The 21,121-nt window shown below is 52.1% G+C and overlaps 1 protein-coding gene and 1 long non-coding RNA gene across 2 annotated transcripts; one reads left to right on the forward strand and one right to left on the reverse strand.

Moving 5' to 3' along the window:
* Positions 1-3,539: 3,539 nt before the first annotated feature.
* Positions 3,540-5,206, reverse strand: LOC117093964. The gene is made up of 2 exons (XR_004441311.1): positions 5,135-5,206; positions 3,540-4,757 (listed from the first exon to the last, which is right to left on the reverse strand). It is a non-coding gene; the product is annotated as an uncharacterized LOC117093964 (long non-coding RNA).
* Positions 5,207-7,253: 2,047 nt separating this feature from the next.
* ICMT (isoprenylcysteine carboxyl methyltransferase) lies at positions 7,254-20,161 on the forward strand. The gene is made up of 5 exons (XM_033228605.1): positions 7,254-7,550; positions 8,300-8,388; positions 9,626-9,795; positions 11,175-11,392; positions 18,394-20,161. Exons 1-5 carry the CDS (start codon positions 7,356-7,358, stop codon positions 18,574-18,576), a joined length of 855 nt encoding a protein of 284 aa, XP_033084496.1. The 5' UTR covers positions 7,254-7,355; the 3' UTR covers positions 18,577-20,161.
* Positions 20,162-21,121: the final 960 nt, after the last annotated feature.

The raw sequence follows: 21,121 nt of genomic DNA on the forward strand, positions 1-21,121 counted from the left end.
TTAGTTTTGGGGTTTGTAAAATGGTATTCTGAACAATGCAGCCCCCACTGCTTCTGAGGGTGACAGGGAAGTCGCAAAAATTCTGCAGCTGAGCCCTGTGGCAGAGGAATGAACAAACCGGCTTCTGTGTAGGGACTCAGGGTGGGGTGCGCCCCCCAGCGCTGTCAAGCCGGGGTATCTCCCCCCAGCCCGCCCCCGCCTACCCTCCCCAGGATAGCGGCGTTCCCAGGCGCCAAGCAGCGTGGAGAATCGCGCCACGCCCTCCCCCTTTCAGGCCGAGGCAGCAGCAACAGCAGCTCTGGGGCTCTCTCCATCTCGGGCCGCAGGGCCCGCGGGCCAGATCCGGGCCGACCCGGGCCTGGGAGGGCGGCGGGGGCCGAGGCCAGGCGGTGGGCGCTGGCACGCGCCGGGCAGCTTTGAAGCTCCAGGACCAGCCGGGCCGGGGCGTCCTCCGTGCGACTCGCTCCGAGCTTGGGATGGTACAAAGGCACCGCGGGGCTGGCGGGCGGCGCGGCCTGGCACAAAGGGGGCAGTCGAGTGTTAAGGGCATTGTGCGGGCCCCACAAAGGGGCGCCCGCCCCCGCCCCCTCGGGGCCAAACTCCGGGCGCCCCGCAGGGCGCGCACTTCCAGCTGCTGCACATCTGCACAGAGGCCTGGCGCGCGCCGCGCCCCGGCGGGCCTCCCTTCCCCGCGTTCTCGAGCTGCGGGGCAGCGGGGCAATTTGTCCTCTGATTACAATCCTTCCCTGTAAACTGCCGCCCGCGCCTTTCAACTCGGGTGCATTAGCAAACCAATGGCCCTCCTCGCAGCTCTCGCGGCCCGCAGCTGGGTGCCCGGCCCGCCCCCTCTCCTGAATCCCGGCCGCCATAAAGGGGCCCCGGGGCTGCCCCCGCCCCCGCCCGAACCCCGACACCCGCCGTTCCCAGGGCCACCACCCCTCCCAAGCCCGTCCCCTGGGATTCCAGTCGCACTGGGTGGGGCCGCTCACGTGGATGGCTTAGTGTTTCTTAAGCAGTGGAAAATTGACCGCAAAATGCGCTAATTCGCAATGTTCTGCTTTGGCTGCAGGAGGCAAGGCCCGCCTTAAGGCCTGGGCGGAATTCTCAGGCGTCGCTCCGCCCTGGTCCACTGAATGGATTTCCGCCTCCGCGGCCCCCCCACCCCAACCCCGACACTGCCCGCCGCGCCGCTTGTCCTGTGGCCCGTTTTCGGGCAGGGGTCTCCCCACCTGGAATGATCCCCCTACTTTCTGGCGCCCCCACTCGTGGCTCCTCCATCACAAACAGCCTCCTTGGTTCGCTACTCGCCTTACACTGGCCGAGGGTCGCGCAGGATCAAAGTGGAGAGAGAGACTGGTGCGACTTCCACCCTCCCCTTTTCCGAGCTCTGAGCCGGGTTTCTCCCCCCCAGGGCCTCTTTACCCTCACTTCTTGCTCCTCTCTCTGGGCAGCCACTTCCCCTACTAAGTTAAAGTCATTGTGCTTTGCATCTGGCAAGGTCATTGGGAAAGACAGCAGACTAGTCTGTACAGGGACCGTTCCTGGAAACCCAGGCTGAAGACTCGGGGTCCACCCTCCACCGCAGCCTGTCACGCTGCTTACAAGCCCTGAGTCTGGGCATCCTAGCACAGCCTCAGGCAGGCCTGGCTCCAAAGGGGCTCACACAGACCAGGAGGTATTTTCAGAGCTGGAGGGGGAGTGGCAGTAGGTTCACCCTGTCCTCTGAGGGCAAGCAGGACAAAGCACTCTCGGGCTGCCAGGAAGGGCATGGACCAACTTAGAAGCGGGGCTTACGCAAGCTGGGATGTAGGCCACCAACTCCCTTTCCATCTTTAGCATCTGGGGTCCCCAAGGCAGCCTGGAAAGGAGCACAGGTCCAGGAGGAGAAGTGGGGAGACCCAGGCCCCCCTCTGCTTATTCAAGGAAAAAAAACTTCCTTCTATAACTCCTGAGGGCTCTTCGAGCCTCCAGGGCTGCTCAGGGCCCCTCCCGTCTCATGTTGGGGAATTTAACACAGAAAGTGACAAGTGTCTGTGCCACTCCTTCCCTCATTTGGTTTTCCTGAGTTTGGCAAAAAAAAAAAAAGAAAAAAGAAAAAAAGAATATTATGTCAGGTCTGGAACCAAGTAGGGAGAGGTTTTCCGGCCCCAGGACAAGCGCCCTAGCTGCGGCCCATCCCAGAGGATAGCCCTGTGGCTCCGGGCGGCCACCCCTTCCCTTCTGCACTTCCAGGGGTTTGAACCAGCACTAACTGGTGAGTGCTGCACAGGCTACTGTGGATGCAGGTGACTGGAGGGAGAAATCTGTTGTCCCCCCTCTGCAGATGCATTTCAAAGTGAAATGAAGTGACTGCTCCATGTAATTAACTATTGGGACACACAGCAAAAGCGCTGAAATGACTCAGCCAATTGTCTCCAGATGCGGTTGGAGAGGCTGCGATTGTTTAACTCTCTTTAGCTGTGTTGGGACTCCCACTAGCCCAGCAGACAAGGGCCCTTCAGATGACAAAGGCTGGGACTCCAGTGAGTGCATCAACGCTGACCTGGCCCAGCTCGGGGAGAGTGAGTTCAGAAAGACCCCCATTGCCCCAGGCTTTTGTGTTTCTCCCCAGCTGGCTCTAATCTTTAAATATTTACCCGGCCCCTTTGTGCGCATATGACTTATGCACTTTGGGCTGATGGTGCTCATAAATTACATGTTGTTTACCTGTTTTTCAGCCTAGAAAGAGGGAGCTTTCATTCCTTCAGCCTGGAATGGCCGGAGGAGGGGAAAGAAAACTTTTGGAAGACAGGGATTCCTTCCTGGGAAGAGCTGCAGCCACACTGGACGGGCCCCTCCCTGTGGCCCTCCCAGCCTACATGTGGACAGCAGATGGGGCAGAGGCCTGTGAATGACTAGGAGCTGCAGGGGACCAACTCTCTTAAAAAAAATCACCAACCTGGCCAGGCACGGTGGCTCACACCTGTAATCCCTGCAGCACTTTGGGAGGCTGAGGCCGGCAGATCATGAGGTCAGGTGTTCGAGACCAGCCTGGCTAACATGGTGAAACCCCGTCTCTACTAAAAATACAAAAATGAGCCGGGTGTGGTGGCAGGTGCCTGTAATCCCAGCTACTCAGGAGGCTGAGGCAGGAGAATCGCTTGAACCCAGGAGGCAGAGGTTGCAGTGAACTGGGATCCTGCCACTGCACTCCAGTCTGGGCGACAGAGTGAGACTCCGTCTCAAAAAAAAAAAAAAAGAAAAGAAAAGAAAAAGAAGCCTGATTTCATCTCAGCCTAGAGTTTAACTTGGAAATAGCATAGTGGTTCTCAGGGTTCTCTAAAACAGGAGGTATCCACACTCGGGTTCAGGAAAGAAAGCCACCTCAGCCTGTGGGCGGATGGCAGGAGAGGGAGGGAAGGGGGAGGCTGCAGAGGGAACTTCCTGCATGAGAAAGGGCTCCCTTTGTGCCTGCCTGGAAAGCTCCTAGAACAAAACACATTCAAATGCTTATTTACAAGAAAAGGCAAGCAAGGCATGCCAGGCAGAGCTGTTTTCCCTTTTTTTCTTTTATTTTTGTAGGTGTGTTGTCCTGAAGCATAGAGGGATGGGTGCACAGTGGGTCTGCTTGATCAGATTGCTTTCCCCTGTAGCAGGAAAGCAGGTCCCTGCGTGGGGTCTGCGTGTTTCTGTGCATCTCCGTGTGTTTATTTCCCTGTGTCTATGTGCAGCCCTCTGCATGTACTTTGTTTCTCTGGTTTGATGCCCTTACGTGCTTAGATCGGCTTCCTCTCCTTTCTCCTCCATCATTGCTCTGTGAACCCTGGGACCTGACAGATTCGGCCACTCCCGCAACTTCTGAAAATTCTCCTTCCCTGGAGTCCGGCCCCACCTGGGAGGAGACTGCTACCTCTCCTTTCTTTCTCCCTTCTCCAAAGTGGGGCTGATGAAGAGGGAGGGGCCAAGGGGAGGTGATGGGCAGAGGAGAGAGCATTGCTCTGGTTCTCCAGTCTGGTGACATATTACTCTACACCCTTGAGTGGCAACAGTCCCTGGGGGTAAATCAGGGATGTCATACATTGAGGAGAGCAAAAGCTAGAAAGGGCTTCCCAGGTACAGCGGTTTCCGGCCCCAGGACCAGCTCACTTCCAGGGGTGAACGTGCGATGAGTGCCCTCTGCTGGTCCTGAGGTGTCCTGGTGCAGAGGGAGAGGTCCTGAGTCTGGGAGAGACCACAGGAAACTGGTGGCAGTCACAGGAGCTCTCAGCTCCCAGGAACATTCACACCCAGGCCTCCTTCCCATGTGGCACTGCAGCTGGGTGACTTTGATTTTTAAAACATTAAATCTCTTTTCATTTCCCATCCACCAAGTTTAGCAAGTTTTCTGAGCACCGTTTAAACATGGTACTGGAGCTAGGTGCAGTGGTGCATGCCTGTAGTCCCAGCTACTCAGGAGGCTGAGGCAGGAGGATGGCCTGAGCCCAGGAGTTCAAGGTTGCAGTGGGCTATGATCTCACCACTGCATTCCAGCCTGGGCAACAGAGTGAGGCCCTGTCTCAAAAAAAATCAATCAATAAAATAAAATAAAGTGGTACTGGGCTTTACAGAACAAATACCAATCTGTGCCAGAGAAATAAGGACCCCCACAGTACAGGAAACGGAGGCACATACAATGGATTTGCCAAGGTCACAAAGCTAGGCTGCAGAGGGTGAGGGGTCTGGGATTCTGGCCCAGCCTCTCCATCCAGCTTCCAAAGTACCAGAGCACCTGCCAGGACCTGCAGGGACTAGAGTGGAGAGGTGAGGGGCTCAGATGCAGGGCTCACAGACCGCCTGCCTCTCTCGCTGACCCACCGCTTGGTGCCAGCCTCCCTGAGGGCCTGTCCCCATCCCTTCTCAGCCTTGCTTCCTCCTGCCTCTGTGCCTTTCAAACACTGAGCCCTCACTCCCTCCTTGATCTCATTTCCAATGGAGGGCAGGCTGTCCATCCCCGAGGGCCCCAAGGCCTAGCTCTGGCGTCTGTTCCTTGCAGCCTCCTCGCCCTGCCGCCATCCAAGCTGAGGGCCTCCCCTGGAGTCCCTCTCTGCTCCCCATCCTTGTTCTCCTTCTGCCCCCATTCCCATCCCTGCAGAGTTTATTCCAGTTGTTAGCTTACTGGCTTTTCTCCTCCAGTACGGCTCTCTGAGCTACCTGAGGTGAGAGCATTTACTCTTTAAAAAGTAAATAACTTCTGGGCCGGGCGCGGTGGCTCAAGCCTGTAATCCCAGCACTTTGGGAGGCCGAGGCGGGCGGATCACGAGGTCAGGAGATCGAGACCCTCCTGGCTAACACGGTGAAACCCCGTCTCTACTAAAAATACAAAAAACTAGCCGGGCGCGGTGGCGGGCGCCTGTAGTCCCAGCTACTCGGAGGCTGAGGCGGGAGAATGGCGGGAACCCGGGAGGCGGAGCTTGCAGTGAGCTGAGATCCGGCCACTGCACTCCAGCCTGGGCGACACAGCGAGACTCCGTCTCAAAAAAAAAAAAAAAAAAAAAAGTAAATAACTTCTGATTATAAAAGTAATCTAGCCGGGCGCGGTGGCTCCAGCCTGTAATCCCAGCACTTTGGGAGGCCGAGACGGGCGGATCACGAGGTCAGGAGATCGAGACCATCCTGGCAAACACGGTGAAACCCCGTCTCTACTAAAAATACAAAAAAACTAGCCGGGCGAGGTGGCGGCGCCTGTACTCCCAGCTACTCGGGAGGCTGAGGCAGGAGAATGGCGTGAACCTGGGAGGCGGAGCTTGCAGTGAGCTGAGATCTGGCCACTGCACTCCAGCCTGGGCGACACAGCGAGACTCCGTCTCAAAAAAAAAAAAAAAAAAAAAAAGTAATCTATGGGCCGGGCGCGGTGACTCACGCCTATAATCCCAGCACTTTGGGAGGCCAAGGCGGGTGGATCATCTGAGGTCAGGAGTTTGAAATCAGTCTGGCCAACATGGTGAAACCCCAGGCTGCCGCACTCCAGCCAGGTTGACAGAGTGAAACTCTGTGCCTAAAAAAGAAAAAAAAAAAAAAGGTACATATATAGTTGGCGTTATATCATTTTGGCTTATAGCTCGATCATTTTCCCAGGCTCAGATATCTGCTCTTTTCCCCAAGTGAAGTCAGGATCACACCAAATAGCTTTGCCTCCTGCTATTTAAAAACCTAATATAGGCCGGGCGCGGTGGCTCAAGCCTGTAATCCCAGTACTTTGGGAGGCCGAGATGGGCGGATCACGGGGTCAGGAGATCGAGACCATCCTGGCTAACACGGTGAAACCCCGTCTCTACTAAAAATACAAAAACTAGCCGGGCGAGGTGGCGGGCGCCTGTAGTCCCAGCTACTCGGGAGGCTGAGGCAGGAGAATGGCGTAAACCCGGGAGGAGGAGCTTGCAGTGAGCCGAGACTGAGCCACTGCACTCCAGCCTGGGCGACAGAGCAAGACTCCGTCTCAAAAAAACAAAAAATAAAAAACAAAAACCTAATATATCCTGAGCATTGCCATCACCGTCCAGCCTTGTTCCACAACAGGAATTTCAGCGGGCGGTGGTCCCGTCGCATGGATGCCCAGGTGCCGTTGTCCAGGCCGCTTTCTAGGGACCCTTAGAGGGAGGGCTGGAGGTTGCCGCACTTGGACGAACTCACGCCCCAAGGCGTTTGGTTTTCGGGGACCACACAGGGACAGCGAGGGTGCGGCCGTTTCAAACCTTTTTTTTTTTTTTGAGCTGGAGTGTCACTCTGTCACCCAGGCTGGAGTGCAGTGGCACAATCTCGGCTCACTGTAACCTCCGTCTCGCCGGTTGAAGCAATTATCCTGCCTCAGCCCCACCAAGTAGCTGGGATTAAAGGCGTGCGCCACCACGCCCAGCTAATTTGTGTAGTTTTAGCAGAGACAACGTTTCCCCATGTTGGCCAGGTTGGTCTCGAACTCCAGACCTCAAGTGATTCGCCCGCCTCGGGCTCCCAAAGTGCTGGGATTACAGGCGTGAGCCACTGCCCCCGGCTCGTTTCAAACTTTACATTGCTTCTTGGGACAAGAACCTCCTGAGTTTGGGACTAAGTTTGGGCAGAGGCGGGAAGCGACTTCTCCCACCCCAGTCCGGCCCCAGCCCGGCACAGAGTCGGGCTCAGAGCCCGGATGTCCCCGAGGGGCGGGGCGGGGCGGGGCGCTCCCGCCAAATTCGGGCCACCAACGGGGCGGGCCCGAGTTCTCGCGAGAACTGGCAGCGGCGCGCAGCTCCGGGAAGCTGCCCTTCCCGGGCCGGCGTCGGCGGCGCAGTGCGCAGGCGCGGCCGGCGCGTTTCCCCGGGCTACAGCCGTCGCCGCCGCCTGCTGGTCCGCCGCCCTGCGCCATGGCGGTCTGCGCGGCGCGGGCTCCGCCGGGCTCCGAGGCACGTCTCAGCCTCGCCACCTTCCTGCTGGGCGCCTCGGTGCTCGCGCTGCCGCTGCTCACGCGCGCCGGCTTGCAGGGCCGCACCGGGTTGGCGCTCTACGTGGCCGGGCTCAACGCGCTGCTGCTGCTGCTCTATCGGCCGCCTCGCTACCAGGTGCAGGCCGGCGGGGGCCGGTGGGGCCGGTGGGGCCTGTGGGGCGGGCGGGGGTCCGCTTGGCGTGGCGCGTGGGCACCTTTCTCCCCGGGCCTGCAGCGGCCTCCCACGCGCGCGCTCTTCACCCACGAGTTTAGGTCTCAGGAGGGGACCCTCCCTCTCCGGGCTCGGGCGCCCTGCACCCGAAGAGTGGGTGTTAAATTGCAGCTCGTGGAGCACAGCTGGTGCGCGTGGGGTGGGAGTGAGCGAGCCCGCGAGTGCTTTTATGTAACTTAAGGTGCAGAGACCTACCTGCTGCCCAGTCTCAGGTCAAAGGCCCCGCAGTGACGTGGGTGGGGCTGGGCGCACGGGCCCGGGTGCCCTGACCTCATAAACTAGGCTTAAGCAGTTTTCCTATAGCCGTGAATAATCATTGTGAATAATAATAATAGTGGCAGCTAAAATTTAGGTAGCAGTTAGTCTTAAGTGTTTTACGTGTGTGATTCTAACCGCAGTCCTAAATGGTAGGTACTGTTATTCCCTGGGTGTAGGCGGGGAAGCAAGCCCAGAGAGGTTAAATAACCTGGGAGGCCACACAGCCAGAGAGAGGTGGGTGCAGAATTTGAACCCAGGTCGCCCACTTCTCCCTTTCAACCTCAGCAAATCGGCTCTATCTGCTTGCCTGTGGCCTGCTTATCCTCGGAAGGTCAGCAGCCCAGATCTGTACTCTGAGGACTGCGAGTGACTGAGCTTCTCTTGGTTCCTTTCAGATAGCCATCCGAGCTTGTTTCCTGGGGTTTGTGTTCGGCTGCGGCATGCTGCTAAGTTTTAGCCAGTCTTCTTGGAGTCACTTTGGCTGGTAAGTATTCCTTTTGGAATACTGGTTTTCAGGCGAGGGTGGACAGCTCAGAGGGTCAGTAGTGGCATTTCCTCATCCCTGTCTCATCTGTGACCGGCAGCAGGCTGTTCAGGGTTCTCTGGAAACAAGTCTCCTGGATTCCCCCTAGTTGCTCACATTGCAGCCCTTGTGATTTCGTGCCTGTGGGTTGGTTGTGAATCAGGCAGAAACAGATCTCCCTGACACCCCCAAAGGTGCTGTCATCAGCAGCTGTGGTGACAGCATTCAGTAACATGAGCAGCCCTTCCCGGAAGGGGTGCAGGTCCTCGGTGGCGGGCAGGGGCAGGGCTCTGGCTTGTCTTCATAGGCCTTTTTCATCTCTAATTTCTATTAGGTCACATCTAGTGCATCCCCACAGCCATTGTAGGATTTTTCCCTACACTATGATTTCAGTCCCTTGAGCCTTCTAGTCTGACCTGGATATGAACCAGTGGCTTCAAGGTAAAAAGTTTTAAATCTCCTCTTATCAATATTTTGAGCCATCTAATCCTTTGCTGGAATTATTTCAGTTTTGTTAAATTTTGTATCCGACATACATCACTCCTTTATGTTGTTATCTCCCTCTTTCATGTTTTATTGTGTGTAGTGTCATTTTTAAAGGACAGAAGGGTCCATAATGCCTCCGTGACCTGTGGGTTTGTTTTGCCTGTGACATTCAAAAACAGTCCCTTGCTGGGTGCAGTGGCTCACACCTGTAATCCCAGCACTTTAGGAGGCCGAGATGGACAGATCACGAGGTCAGGAGTTCAAGACCAGCTTGGCCAACATAGTGAGGCCAGGAGTTCGAGACCAGCCTTGCCAGCATAGCAAAACCCCATCTATACTGAAAATACAAAAATTAGCCGGGCATGGTGGTGGGCACCTGTAGTCTGAGCTACTTGGGAGGCTGAGGCAGGAGAATCGCTTGAACCTGGGAGGCGGGTTGCAGTGAGCTGAGATCACACCATTGCACTCCAGCCTGGACAACACAGCGAGACTCTGTTTCAAAAAAAAAGACTGGAAACAAAAATAGTCCCTTAAAAACTCCACTTTTTGCAAGCCTGAGGTAGTAGATGCTGCGATGGGTACCTGTGTCCACTCTCAGACAGGTGAGAACAGGGCCTCATGGACTTAGGGACAGCTCAGGAGACCCACATCAGCACTTACAGCTAACTTGGTTCTCTTGTCCCAACTTAACTCTGTTTTTGTCTTTAAATAGGTACATGTGCTCCCTGTCATTGTTCCACTATTCTGAATACTTGGTGACAGCAGTCAATAATCCCAAAAGTCTGTCCTTGGATTCCTTTCTCCTGAATCACAGCCTGGAGTATACAGTAGCTGCTCTTTCTTCTTGGTTAGAGTTCACACTTGAAAATATCTTTTGGCCAGGTTAGTGTGCCTTATGTCCCCCTCTGGAGGGGAAAAGGGTGGCTCCCATTCAGGCTGAGGACAGTGACATTGATTCACCTTTCAGGTCTAATCTCCCCCAAGCGATTTTCCGCAGACCTCTATCCTCACTAAGCTATTTATAAAGGATGAGCTCCGCTCATGAATTCTGCCTCTGGATTTTGACTCGAGGACGTGCTGACCTTTTGCTTTAAAGTTTGCATCACATAGTGCACCATTTAATGTGAAGTCCCAACCTTGGGTAGTTGTGATTCTAATTTTACAATCAGATGAAATTTAGACGTTTCATGTAAGAGTTTACTGGCCGGGCATAGTGGCTCACGCCTGTAATCCCAGCACTTTGGGAGGCTGAGGTGGGTGGATCACATGAGGTCAGGAGTTTGAGATCAGCCTGACCAGCATGGTAAAACCCCGTCTCTACTAAAAATACAAAATTAGTCAGGCCTGGTGGCGCATGCCTGTAATCCTAGCTACTTGGGAGACTGAGGCAGGAGAATTGCTTGAACCCAGGAGGTGGAGGTTGCAGTGAGCTGAGATTGTGCCATTGCAGTCCAGCCTGGGCAAAGAGAGTGAGACGCTGTCTCAAAAAAAAAAAAAAAAAAATGGACTAACAAAAGCCTCTGTATGTGGAGTGCACTCTGAAATTGAGTGTCTCACAGCCAATGAAATGAAATACCTGTAGCTCCTGGATTCAGGGTGGAAACCTTGGACCCTTCTTTTCTTCTCTCTTTTTTTTTTTGAGACGGAGTCTCGCTTTGTCGCCCAGGCTGGAGTGCAGTGGCGGGATCTCAGCTCACTGCAAGCTCTGCCCCCCCCCGGGTTTACACCATTCTCTGCCTCAGCCTCCCGAGTAGCTGGGACTACAGGCGCCCGCCACCTCGCCCGGCTAGTTTTTTGTATTTTTTAGTGGAGACGGGGTTTCACCGTGTTAGCCAGGATGGTCTCGATCTCCTGACCTCGTGATCCAACCGTCCCGGCCTCCCAAAGTGCTGGGATTACAGGCTTGAGCCACCGAGCCCGGCCCTTTTCTTCTCTTAGCTGTACTTGTCCCCAAATGAAGGACTGAGCATGTGGCTGGGGGTGGTGAACCAGAGAACCCATCAGCTGTAGCAAGAGAGCATCTCTTTACCGTGATGCTTTCGTTGTGCTTATTGGCATTTTAAAGTAAACTGATGAACAGCACAACTTAGGAGAATGTGTTTTCTTATGAAATTTTAACGTGATGACAAATGCTGATTGCCCACGAGCACATTTTCTGTTTCTGTCTTTGGGAAAATAGGTTAATTTTAAGCAGTGCGAAGGGAAGCTCAGCTGGCCAATGTTTTCACTCCTCGTGTGTCATCGATGTCTCTCTCCCACAGAACTGAAGCAGATCACCTGGCTCAGTGTCACAGGGCTGCTGATGGTGGTCTTCGGAGAATGTCTGAGGAAGGCGGCCATGTTTACAGCTGGCTCCAATTTCAACCACGTGGTGCAGAATGAAAAATCAGATACACATACTCTGGTGACCAGTGGAGTGTACGCTTGGTTTCGGCATCCTTCTTACGTCGGGTGGTTTTACTGGAGTATTGGAACTCAGGTATAATATCAAATATGACACACACTTCCCTTTTTTATTTTTTAGTTTTTATTTTTTTAGTAATATTTTAAACATTCTGATACAATTCACATACCATAAAAGTCACCACTTCGAAGTACACAATTAGTGTTTTCAGTGTGTTCATGAGGTTGTTGGTCTCCTTTAAATAATAGGTACATGTTCTTGGCGTGTTTCAAGTGATCATTTAATAAAAGTCAAGAGAACTAATGTAGTCTGTAATGCTTTTTAGTATGTGCCCAAAACCTGGGTACATAAATCCTTGGTGCTGTTAGCTACCTGCTGTATCCCTTTATCCTGTTTCTGCCTTTTTTTTTTTTTTCTTTTTTCTTTTTTTTTTGGTAGAGACAGGGTCTTGCTATGTTGCCCAGGCTGGTCTCAAACTCTTGGCCTTGAGTGATCCTCCCACCTCAGCTTTGCAAAGTGCTAGCATTATAGGCATGAACCATTGTGCCTGTCCCCTTCTCTGCCCCTTCAACCTATTAATAGATCTGAAACAGCCCAGAGGGGCTGAGGACAGAGATGGCGCTTAGGGACGGGAGTGCCCTCTACCACTCGTGGCAGTTTGGCGGGATTTCATCAGAAATAGGTATTAATGGGGCCGAGGCCATGTGTTAGTGAGCTGTGTGGAGCCACGTAGGTTTGTTCTGTCTCAGGCTGAAGAAAAGGCCTGATTTATTATTATTATTTTTTTTTTTGAGACCTAGTCTTGCTCTGTTGCCCAGGCCGCAGTGCAGTGGTGCGATCTTGGCTCACTGCAACCTCTGCCTCCCAAGTAGCTAGAACTGTAGGCACAAATCACCATGCCTGACTACTTTTTGTATTTTTTTTTGTGGAGACAGCGTTTCTTGAGTTGTCTAGAGCCGTCTTGAACTCCTGAGCTCAAGCAGTCTGCCCTCCTGGGCCTCTCAAAGTGCTGAGATTACAGGCTTAAGCTACGGTGCCTGGCCTTTTTTTTTTTTTTTTTTTTTTTGAGACGGAGTCTCGCTTGTCGCCCAGGCTGGAGTGCAGTGGTGTGATCTCAGCTCACTGCAACCTCCACCTCTCAGGTTCAAGCGATTCTCCTGCTTTAGCCTCCTGAGTAGCTGGGACTACAGGCACCCACCACCACGCTGGCTAATTTTTTGTATTTTTAGTAGAGACAGGGTTTGACTGTGTTAGCCAGGATGGTCTTGATCTCCTGACCTCATGATCCGCCCGCCTGGCCTCCCAAAGTGCTGGGATTACAGGTGTCAGCCACCACGCCCAGCTTTTTTTTTTTTTTTTTTTTTTTGAGGCGGAGTCTCGCTCTGTCGCCGGGACTGGAGTGCAGTGGCCAGATCTCAGCTCACTGCAAGCTCCGCCTCCCGGGTTTACGCCATTCTCCTGCCTCAGCCTCCCGAGTAGCTGGGACTACAGGCGCCCGCCATCTCGCCCGGCTAGTTTTTTTTTGTATTTTTAGTAGAGACGGGGTTTCACCGTGTTAGCCAGGATGGTCTCGATCTCCTGACCTTGTGATCCGCCCGTCTCGGCCTCCCAAAGTGCTGGGATTACAGGCTTGAGCCACCGCGCCCGGCTAGCTTTTTTTTTTAAGACAGGATGTTGCTGTGTTACCCAGGCTGGAGTGCAGTGTTGTGATCATGGCTTACTGCAGCCTTGACCTCCTGAGCTCAAGTGATCCTCCTACCTCAGCCTCCCAAGTAGCTGGAACACATTACAGGTGTGTGCCACCACATCCAACTAATTTTTAAATTTTCTGTAGAGGTGGTTCTCCTGGCCAGTTGCCTGTAATCCCAGTAGTTTGGGAGGCTGAAGTGGGTGAATCACTTGAGGTTAGGAGTTTGAGACAAGCCTAGCCAACATGGCAAAACCCCATCTCTACTAAAAATACAAAAATTAGTTGGGCATGGTGGCACATGCCTGTAATCCCAGCTACTCGGGAGGCCTAGACCTGAGAATTGCTTGAACCTGGGAGATGGAGGTTGCAGTGAGCTGAGACCATGCCACTGCACTTCAGCCTGGGTGATGGAGTGAGACTCTGTCTCAAAAAAAGAGATGGTTCTCCCTTTGTTGCCCATGCTGGGCTTGAACTCCTGGGCTCAAGCAATCCTCACACCTTGGCCTTCTAAAGTGCTGGGATTAGGCCAGGCGTGGTGGCTCATGCTTACAGTTCCAGCTAGTTGAGAGACTGAGGCACGATATTTGCTTAAATCTGGAAGGCAGAGGTTGCATCAAGCCGAGATCACTCCACTGCACTCCAGCCAGGGTGACACAGCAAGACTCTGTCTCAAAACAAAAAAAAAAAAGAAAAAGTGTTAGGATTATATAGGTGTGAGCCACTACACCTGACTCTCTTTCCGTGTGTGTGTGTGTGTGTGTGTGTGTGTGTGTGTGTGTGTATGTATATATATATATATATTTTTTTATGTATGGTTTTTCTTTTTTTTATTTTTTATTTTTTATTTTTTATTTTATTTTTGAGGCAGGGTCTCTCACCCAGGCTATAGTGTGTTGGCATGATCATGGCTTACTGCAGCCTCGACCTCTTGGGCTCAAGTGATCCTCCCACCTGTCTCCTAAGTCTCTGTAGCCCAGGCTGGAGTGCGGTGGCACAATCTCGGCTCACTGCAACCTCCGCCTCCCGGGTTTGAGGGATTCTCCTGCCTCAGCCTTTTAAGTAGCTGAGACTACAGATGGGTGTCACTACACCCGGCTAATTTTTGTATTTTTTAATTAATTTATTTTTTTGAGATGGAGTTTCGCTCTTGTTGCCCAGGCTGGAGTGCAATGGTGCGATCTCAGCTCACCGCAACCTTTGCCTCCCAGTTCAAACGATTCTCCTGCCTCAGCCTCCTGAGTATCTGGGATTACAGGCATGCGCCACCACACCCGGCTAATTTTGTATTTTTAGTAGAGACAGGGTTTCTCCATGTTGGTCAGGCTGTTCTCGAACTCCTGACCTGTCAGGCTGTTCTCGAACTCCCGACCTCAGGTGATCTGCCTGCCTTGGCCTCCCAAAGCACTGGGATTATAGGTGTGAGCCACCATGCCCAGCCCTGGCTAATTTTTGTATTTTTATAGAAGCAAGGTTTTGACATGTTGCCTAGGCTGTTCTCAAACTCCTGGGGTGGAGTGATCCACCCGCCTCAGCCTTCCAAAGTGCTGGGATTATAGGTGTGAGCCACCACATATATTTTTTTCTTTCTTTTTTTTTTTTTTGAGACAGAGTCTCACTCTGTCGCCCAGGCTGGAGTGCAGTGGTGCGATCTTGGTTCACTGCAACCTCCACCTCCTGGGTTCAAGTGAATCTCCTGCCTCAGCACCCTGAGTAGCTGGGATTACCAGTGTGCACTACCACGCCCAGCTAATTTTTTGTATTTTTTCGTAGGTTTAGTAGGGGTTTCACCATGTTGGCCAGGCTGATCTCAAACTCCTGACCTCAGATGATCCACCTGCCTCAGCCTCCCAAAGTGCTGGGATTACAGGCATGAACCACCACACCCTGCCTGTATATTTCTTTTTTAAAATTATTATTTGGTTAGGCACAGTGGCTTTGGGAGACCAGAGCAGGAGGATTGCTCGAGGCCAGGAATTAGAAACCAGCTTGGTCAACATAGTGAGAACCCTTCTCTCCAAAGGAAAAAGTTAAAAATATATCTGGAAGTGGCTCGTGCACCTGTAATCCCAGCTACTCAGGAGGCTGAGGCAGGAAGATCGCTTTGATTGCTACTGTACCCCAGTCTGGGCAACAGAGTGAGACCCTGTCTTAGAAAATAAAATTATTTGTGCATTAAAGATGAGAGCTTGCTGTGTTGCCCAGGCTAGTCTCAAACTCCTGGGCTCAAGCAGCCGTCCTGCTTTCGTCTCCTGAGTAGCTGGGACTATAAGTGTGCACCACCATGCCCAGCTAATTTTTTGTTTTTAGTAGAGACGGAGTCTTACTGTTGCCCAGGCAGATCTCGAACTCCTGGGCTCAAGCAGGCCTCTCACTGCAGCCTCCCAAAATGCTGGGATTACAGGCGTGATCCACCATGCCCAACCCCAAGCCTTATTTCTTGAAAATGTTTCTTGATTCTTTACTCTTGGTCCTAGAAAAACTTGGCCAAAGAATGTGAATACATCTTGGAAAATTCACTGAGTCTTTGAGAAAAGTCTGCAAGTCTTTGAGCGAATCCAGAGATCTCTCAGGCATCCCATCAGCAATGCATAGTCCTTGGTGACTCTCTGGTGACCCCTAACGGTATAGTTGGGGCAAATTATTCCATAGCTTTTACTTTACATTTTTTGTTTCTAAAATATGTAAAACCCTCACATTAACAGTCACCTTCCTGGGAACAAATTGGTTATGACTGAATAATGTAATTTGCCATAAATGTTTGCTTACTGTATACATATGTGCACTAGAACCAAAGGGTTTTCCATACTTTTTTGCCTATATATATTTTTTTACATTGTGCTCCAGCACTTGTGTATGAACAGAACATGTCTTTCCTAGTATAATAATTACCCTTACTGTGTAAAAAACCCTGTTTTCTTTTTTTTTTTTTTGAGACGGAGTCTGGCTCTGTCGCCCGGGCTGGAGTGCAGTGGCCGGATCTCAGCTCACTGCAACCTCCGCCTCCCGGGTTCCTGCCATTCTCCTGCCTCAGCCTCCCGAGTAGCTGGGACCACAGGCGCCTGCCACCTCGCCCGGCTAGTTTTTTGTATTTTTTTAGTAGAGACGGGGTTTCACCGTGTTAGCCAGGATGGTCTCGATCTCCTGACCTCGTGATCCACCCGTCTCGGCCTCCCAAAGTGCTGGGATTACAGGCTTGAGCCACCGCGCCCGGCCAAAACCCTGTTTTCTATCTTACCATTTGCAGTACTGTTCATGATGCACTAAATGATTTCATGGCTCAGTAACAGGCTATAGCCTGCTATCGAGAACTCCCGCTGTAGGGTATCCCCAGCAAGCTATGCCAGATGTGAGGGTACAGGCCCTGGAGTCACTGACTGGGCCAGTCCTGATTCTGACATTCACTGCTTGGCCTCCCTCTCCTCTCACATTAAAGTGGGGGCAGCTAGACGTAGTGGCACATGCCTGTAGTCCCCCCTACTGGGGAAGCTGAGGCGGGAGGATGGCTTGAGCCCAAGAGTTCAAGTCCAGTCTGGGCAATATAGTGAGACCCTGTCTTTAAAAAATAAAGGCTGGGTGCGGTGGCTAATGCCTGTAATCCCAGCACTTTGGGAGGCTGAGGTGGGCAGATCACAAGGTCAGGAGATAGAGACCATCCTGTGAATGGTGAAACCCCGTCTGTACTAAAAATACAAAAAATTAGCCGGGCGTGGTGGTGAGCGCCTGTAGTCCAGCTACTCGGGAGGCTGAGGCAGGAGAATGGTGTGAAGCCAGGAGGCGGAGCTTGCAGTGAGCCGAGATCACGCCACTGCACACCAGCCTGGGCGACAGAGTGAGACTCCTTCTCAAAAAAATAAATTAATTAATTAAAATAAATAAATAAATAAATATTTTAAAAAACAAAGTGGGGATATTAGCTTGCCCCCAAAGGTTTGCCATGAGAGTTGAACAGGGTAATGATTGTAAAGGGCTTAGCACGGCGCTGGGAACACAGTAAGTGCTCAATAAGAGAAGGTGTGAGAGGTCAGGACATGAGCCTGGCTCTCCAGGTGGCTGAACTGGAGCCTAAAATGTATGTTCAGAAAACATACAGAAAATGTATGTCGGAGAAGATGCACATCCATAGAGGACCAGTGGGCAGGAGTAGGTGAGTGGTTCCCTGAGGAGCTGGGGCATGCTTTTGGCCTTGAAGGACTATTTGGCTGGGGATCAGGAAGAAGGATGTTCTTTTTTTTTTTTTTTTTCTTGAGAGGGAGTTGCGCTCTGTTGACCAGGCTGGAATGCAATGGTGATCTCAGCTCACTGCAACCTCTGCCTCCTGGGTTCAAGCAATTCTCCTGTCTCAGCCTCCCCAGTAGCTGGGATTACAGGCTTCCACCACTACATCTGGCTAATTTTTCTATTTTTCATAGAGACGGGGTTTTACCATGTTGGCCAAGCTTGTCTCAAACTCCTGACCTCAGGTGATCTGCCCGCCTTGGCCTCCCAAAGTACTGCAGTTAACAGACGTGAGCCACTGCACCTGGCCAGGATGTTCTTAAAGGTGGAAGAAAGAGCCAGGAGTTCGAGACCAGCCTGGGCAACATAGTGAAACCCCATGTCTACAAAAAATACAAAAATTAGCTGGGCGTGGTGGCGCATGCCCTTAGTCCCAGCTCCTTGGGAAGCTGAGGTGGGAGGATCACTTGAGCCCAAGAGGTTAAGGCTGCAGTGAGCCATAATCACGCCACTGCACTCCACGTGACAGAGTGAGAACCCGTCTCCAGGGAGGAGAGGGAAAAAGGTAAGAGGCAAAGTGGGCACAGCGTGGGGAAGGCAGGAGACTGGGGAAGTAGGTGAAGTGCTGCTTTTCTTGGGTTGGAAACCCAGACTCAGGAGGTGAGGTTGAGGCTCTGGAGCTCTCTGAACGTGGAGGTGATCTGCTGGAAGGGGCATTTCGGAAGCTCAGTTTTGTGGCCCCGTATCTCGTGCTAAAGCAGAGGCTGTGGGTTTAGGAGGCAGAGGCCCAGGCAGCTGTGGTGTAAGCAAATGCATTTGTGGTGGGAGGGTCCTGGGCAGGAAGGCAGCATGCATGGGACCTCATGTTGGGGAGCTCACACTAGGAGGTGGGGGGCATTGCTGTCACCCCAAGCTGAGGGTTGAAATCCTAGAGGTTGATCTTGTGATTTTCAGATCTCTGTCATGTAAGAGGAGCAACAGAAAAGCACGTGAGAAAGGCCTGCAGCACTGAGTACTTAGGGCTAAGGTGACAGTACTGCTCCCAGAGACCCTGACAGTCTCAGCAGGGCATGGGCACAGAAATCCTCTGGGTATTAGAGACAGACGCCCACCAAAGCACAGGGCATCATCCCACGGTCACCCTGATGAGCCCGGTGTCTCCCTCTGTTAGGTGATGCTGTGTAACCCCATCTGTGGCGTCAGCTATGCTCTGACAGTGTGGCGATTCTTCCGCGATCGAACAGAAGAAGAAGAAATCTCACTAATTCACTTTTTTGGAGAGGAGTACCTGGAGTATAAGAAGAGGGTGCCCACGGGCCTGCCTTTCATAAAGGGGGTCAAGGTGGACCTGTGACGGGCAGTGGCTCCGGTGACCTTGGGGCCTCCAACCCTGTGCAGCCTGGGACAAAACTGTTTCTGGTTGGCCGCTGCAACATGGATTTTCTTAATCGTTTTACGTCATTTAGTCACTCTTCTGGAATGTCACTCAAGACCAAGCGGTCAGAAGGCCTGAGGACCCAAGGCCCCACTGGAGCAGTCTGTCCTTATGCCGAATCAAGGCGGAACATGGGTGAAAGACGAGTAAGAGGCAAATCACAGCAATATTCCACAGCGCCCTCCAGAGTGACCTGGGGAGGACTGAGGCCACACGCCACTGCCCCCGAGGCCAGAGTGTAAGTAAGGGATAACCAGGACTCCCTGGGAGAGATGGACTCTGTCCTCAGCAACGCTTCCACAGCAGAAAGGGGTAGCAGGTACCCCTTCTTATCAGCATTAAAAATGCATTTACAACCTTTTATTTAACCGAAAAACACAAACCGCTTTAACCTCTTTATTTCTGTCCCTCACTGCATGAACATCTACACAGTTTTAAAAATACTTCCTCATAGGATGCTTTGGCCTTTCATCTATTTAATCGTAGCTACGTATCTATTTTTTAGAAGTAGCGGTACACATGCAAAGGGGTGTCCTAGCTCAAGGCTTGGTGTTCCAGCTCAGCTTCTGTCCTGCAGCAAGTAAGCCTAGATACCGCCACACAATCGGGCTCAGTGGCTTCGTGTGAATGTGGCCCCAGGCCAAGGGGATCATGGCCCTGGCCGGCTTTCCTGGGGGTCTCAGCTCCTGTTGTCAGTGACAGGCGGCTCAAAGGAGCGTCAGTTTCTCTTGATGCAGAAGTGCTTAGTGAATGCCTGCTCTGTGCATGGCCTTAAACATTGAGAAGTGCTGCTCTCCATTTATTTGGGATTTGATTCTCATTTTATCATAGCTTATATTCTCAATTTCAATGTCAGTCTCAGAACTCTTGTTTTATGTGTTCTGTTCTCAAAATTACATTGTCCCTCATGTCATTTCAAACTTTTCCAAAGGGATTTGAACATATACAAGTACAAATCCAAGCAGATTGACTCTCTAAAATAATCTTAAATACTGCAAGTAGTCCCAACCAAGATTCAGTCAATATGTTTGTATTGCAAGTTTGGGAGAGTAGTTGGCTTTGAGTCACACATCGAAGCTTTAAGAGGTGAAACGCTGGCTTCATTCTGGCCTAGACAGGAACTTGGCCTCAGCGTGAGATCCTGCCATGCAGTGTTACGGTGGCACTGATGTATGAATGTGAAGACGTGGGCGTGGGGCCAGAGCACCACTCTGCTGCCCCACCACGCAGCTTGTGAGGAGCCACTAAACCTTTCCGTGCCTAGACCTCCCCATCTGTGGAATGGGGTCAATACCACCTACCTCACAGGGGTGTTGTGAGGACTGAGAAGAACAATGTCAAATGTTTTTAATACTCAGATGTGGGGGCGACATCAATGAAATCTGTACTGTGTAAAAGCTACACAAAAATGGGCAGACATTTGGTTAATTGTGCCAGATACCTAAAATGTATGTTCAGAAAAGCATTTTATCAACTCAGAAATATGACTTATTTCTAGATTTCATGGCTTAATGAATTTTTTCATTGTTATATATACCAAAGAGGCTTACGGGTTCATTGATTACTAGTATGACAGCTGCTGGTTTGAAAACCAGACGGCCAGGCGTGGTGGCTCATGCCTGTAATCCCAGCAATTTGGGAGGCCAAGGTGGGTGGATCATGAGGTCAGGAGTTCAAGACCAGCGTGGCCAACATGATAAAACCCTGTCTCTACTAAAAATACAAAAAATAGCTGGACGTGGTGGCGGGTGCCTTTAATCCCAGCTACTCAGGAGGCTGAGGCAGGAGAATCCTTTGAACCTGGGAGGCAGAGGTTGCAGTGAGCCGAGCCATTGCACTTCAGCCTGGGCAACAAGAGCAAAACTCCGTCTCAGGGAAAAAAAAAAACAAAAACCAGACAGACTTGTCCATTGGCCCTCACAGCATGCATGCAGTGGGACCCTAGCCAAGGCGGTGGCCAAGCCATCAGTAACAATTTCTCAGCCGGGCGCGGTGGCTCAAGCCTGTAATCCCAGCACTTTGGGAGGCCGAGACGGGCGGATCACAAGGTCAGGAGATCGAGACCATCCTGGCTAACACGGTGAAACCCCGTCTCGACTAAAAACATACAAAAAACTAGCCGGGCAAGTTAGCGGGCACCTGTAGTCCCAGCTACTTGGGAGGCTGAGGCAGGAGAATGGCGTAAACCCGGGAGGCGGAGCTTGCAGTGAGCTGAGATCCGGCCACTGCACTCCAGCCTGGGCCACAGAGCTTGACTCCGTCTCAAAAAAAAAAAAAAAAAAAATTTCTCTGGAGTGAATAAATGATCCCCAGTGAGACACTGACTGGCAGTCACTCAGTTTGGGAGCTTGAGTTGAATCATTTCTAAACTTGTCCTTTAGACCACGCCTAGGGCAGCAAATTCCACTTCCTAGAACTGCAAACTGGGAGAGGATGTAGTTAGATTCTGGCAGCCCGCTCCGGC

Source organism: Trachypithecus francoisi, unplaced genomic scaffold (genome assembly GCF_009764315.1).
Source record: "Trachypithecus francoisi isolate TF-2019V2 unplaced genomic scaffold, Tfra_2.0 Lachesis_group12, whole genome shotgun sequence".
Lineage (NCBI taxonomy): Eukaryota > Metazoa > Chordata > Mammalia > Primates > Cercopithecidae > Trachypithecus > Trachypithecus francoisi.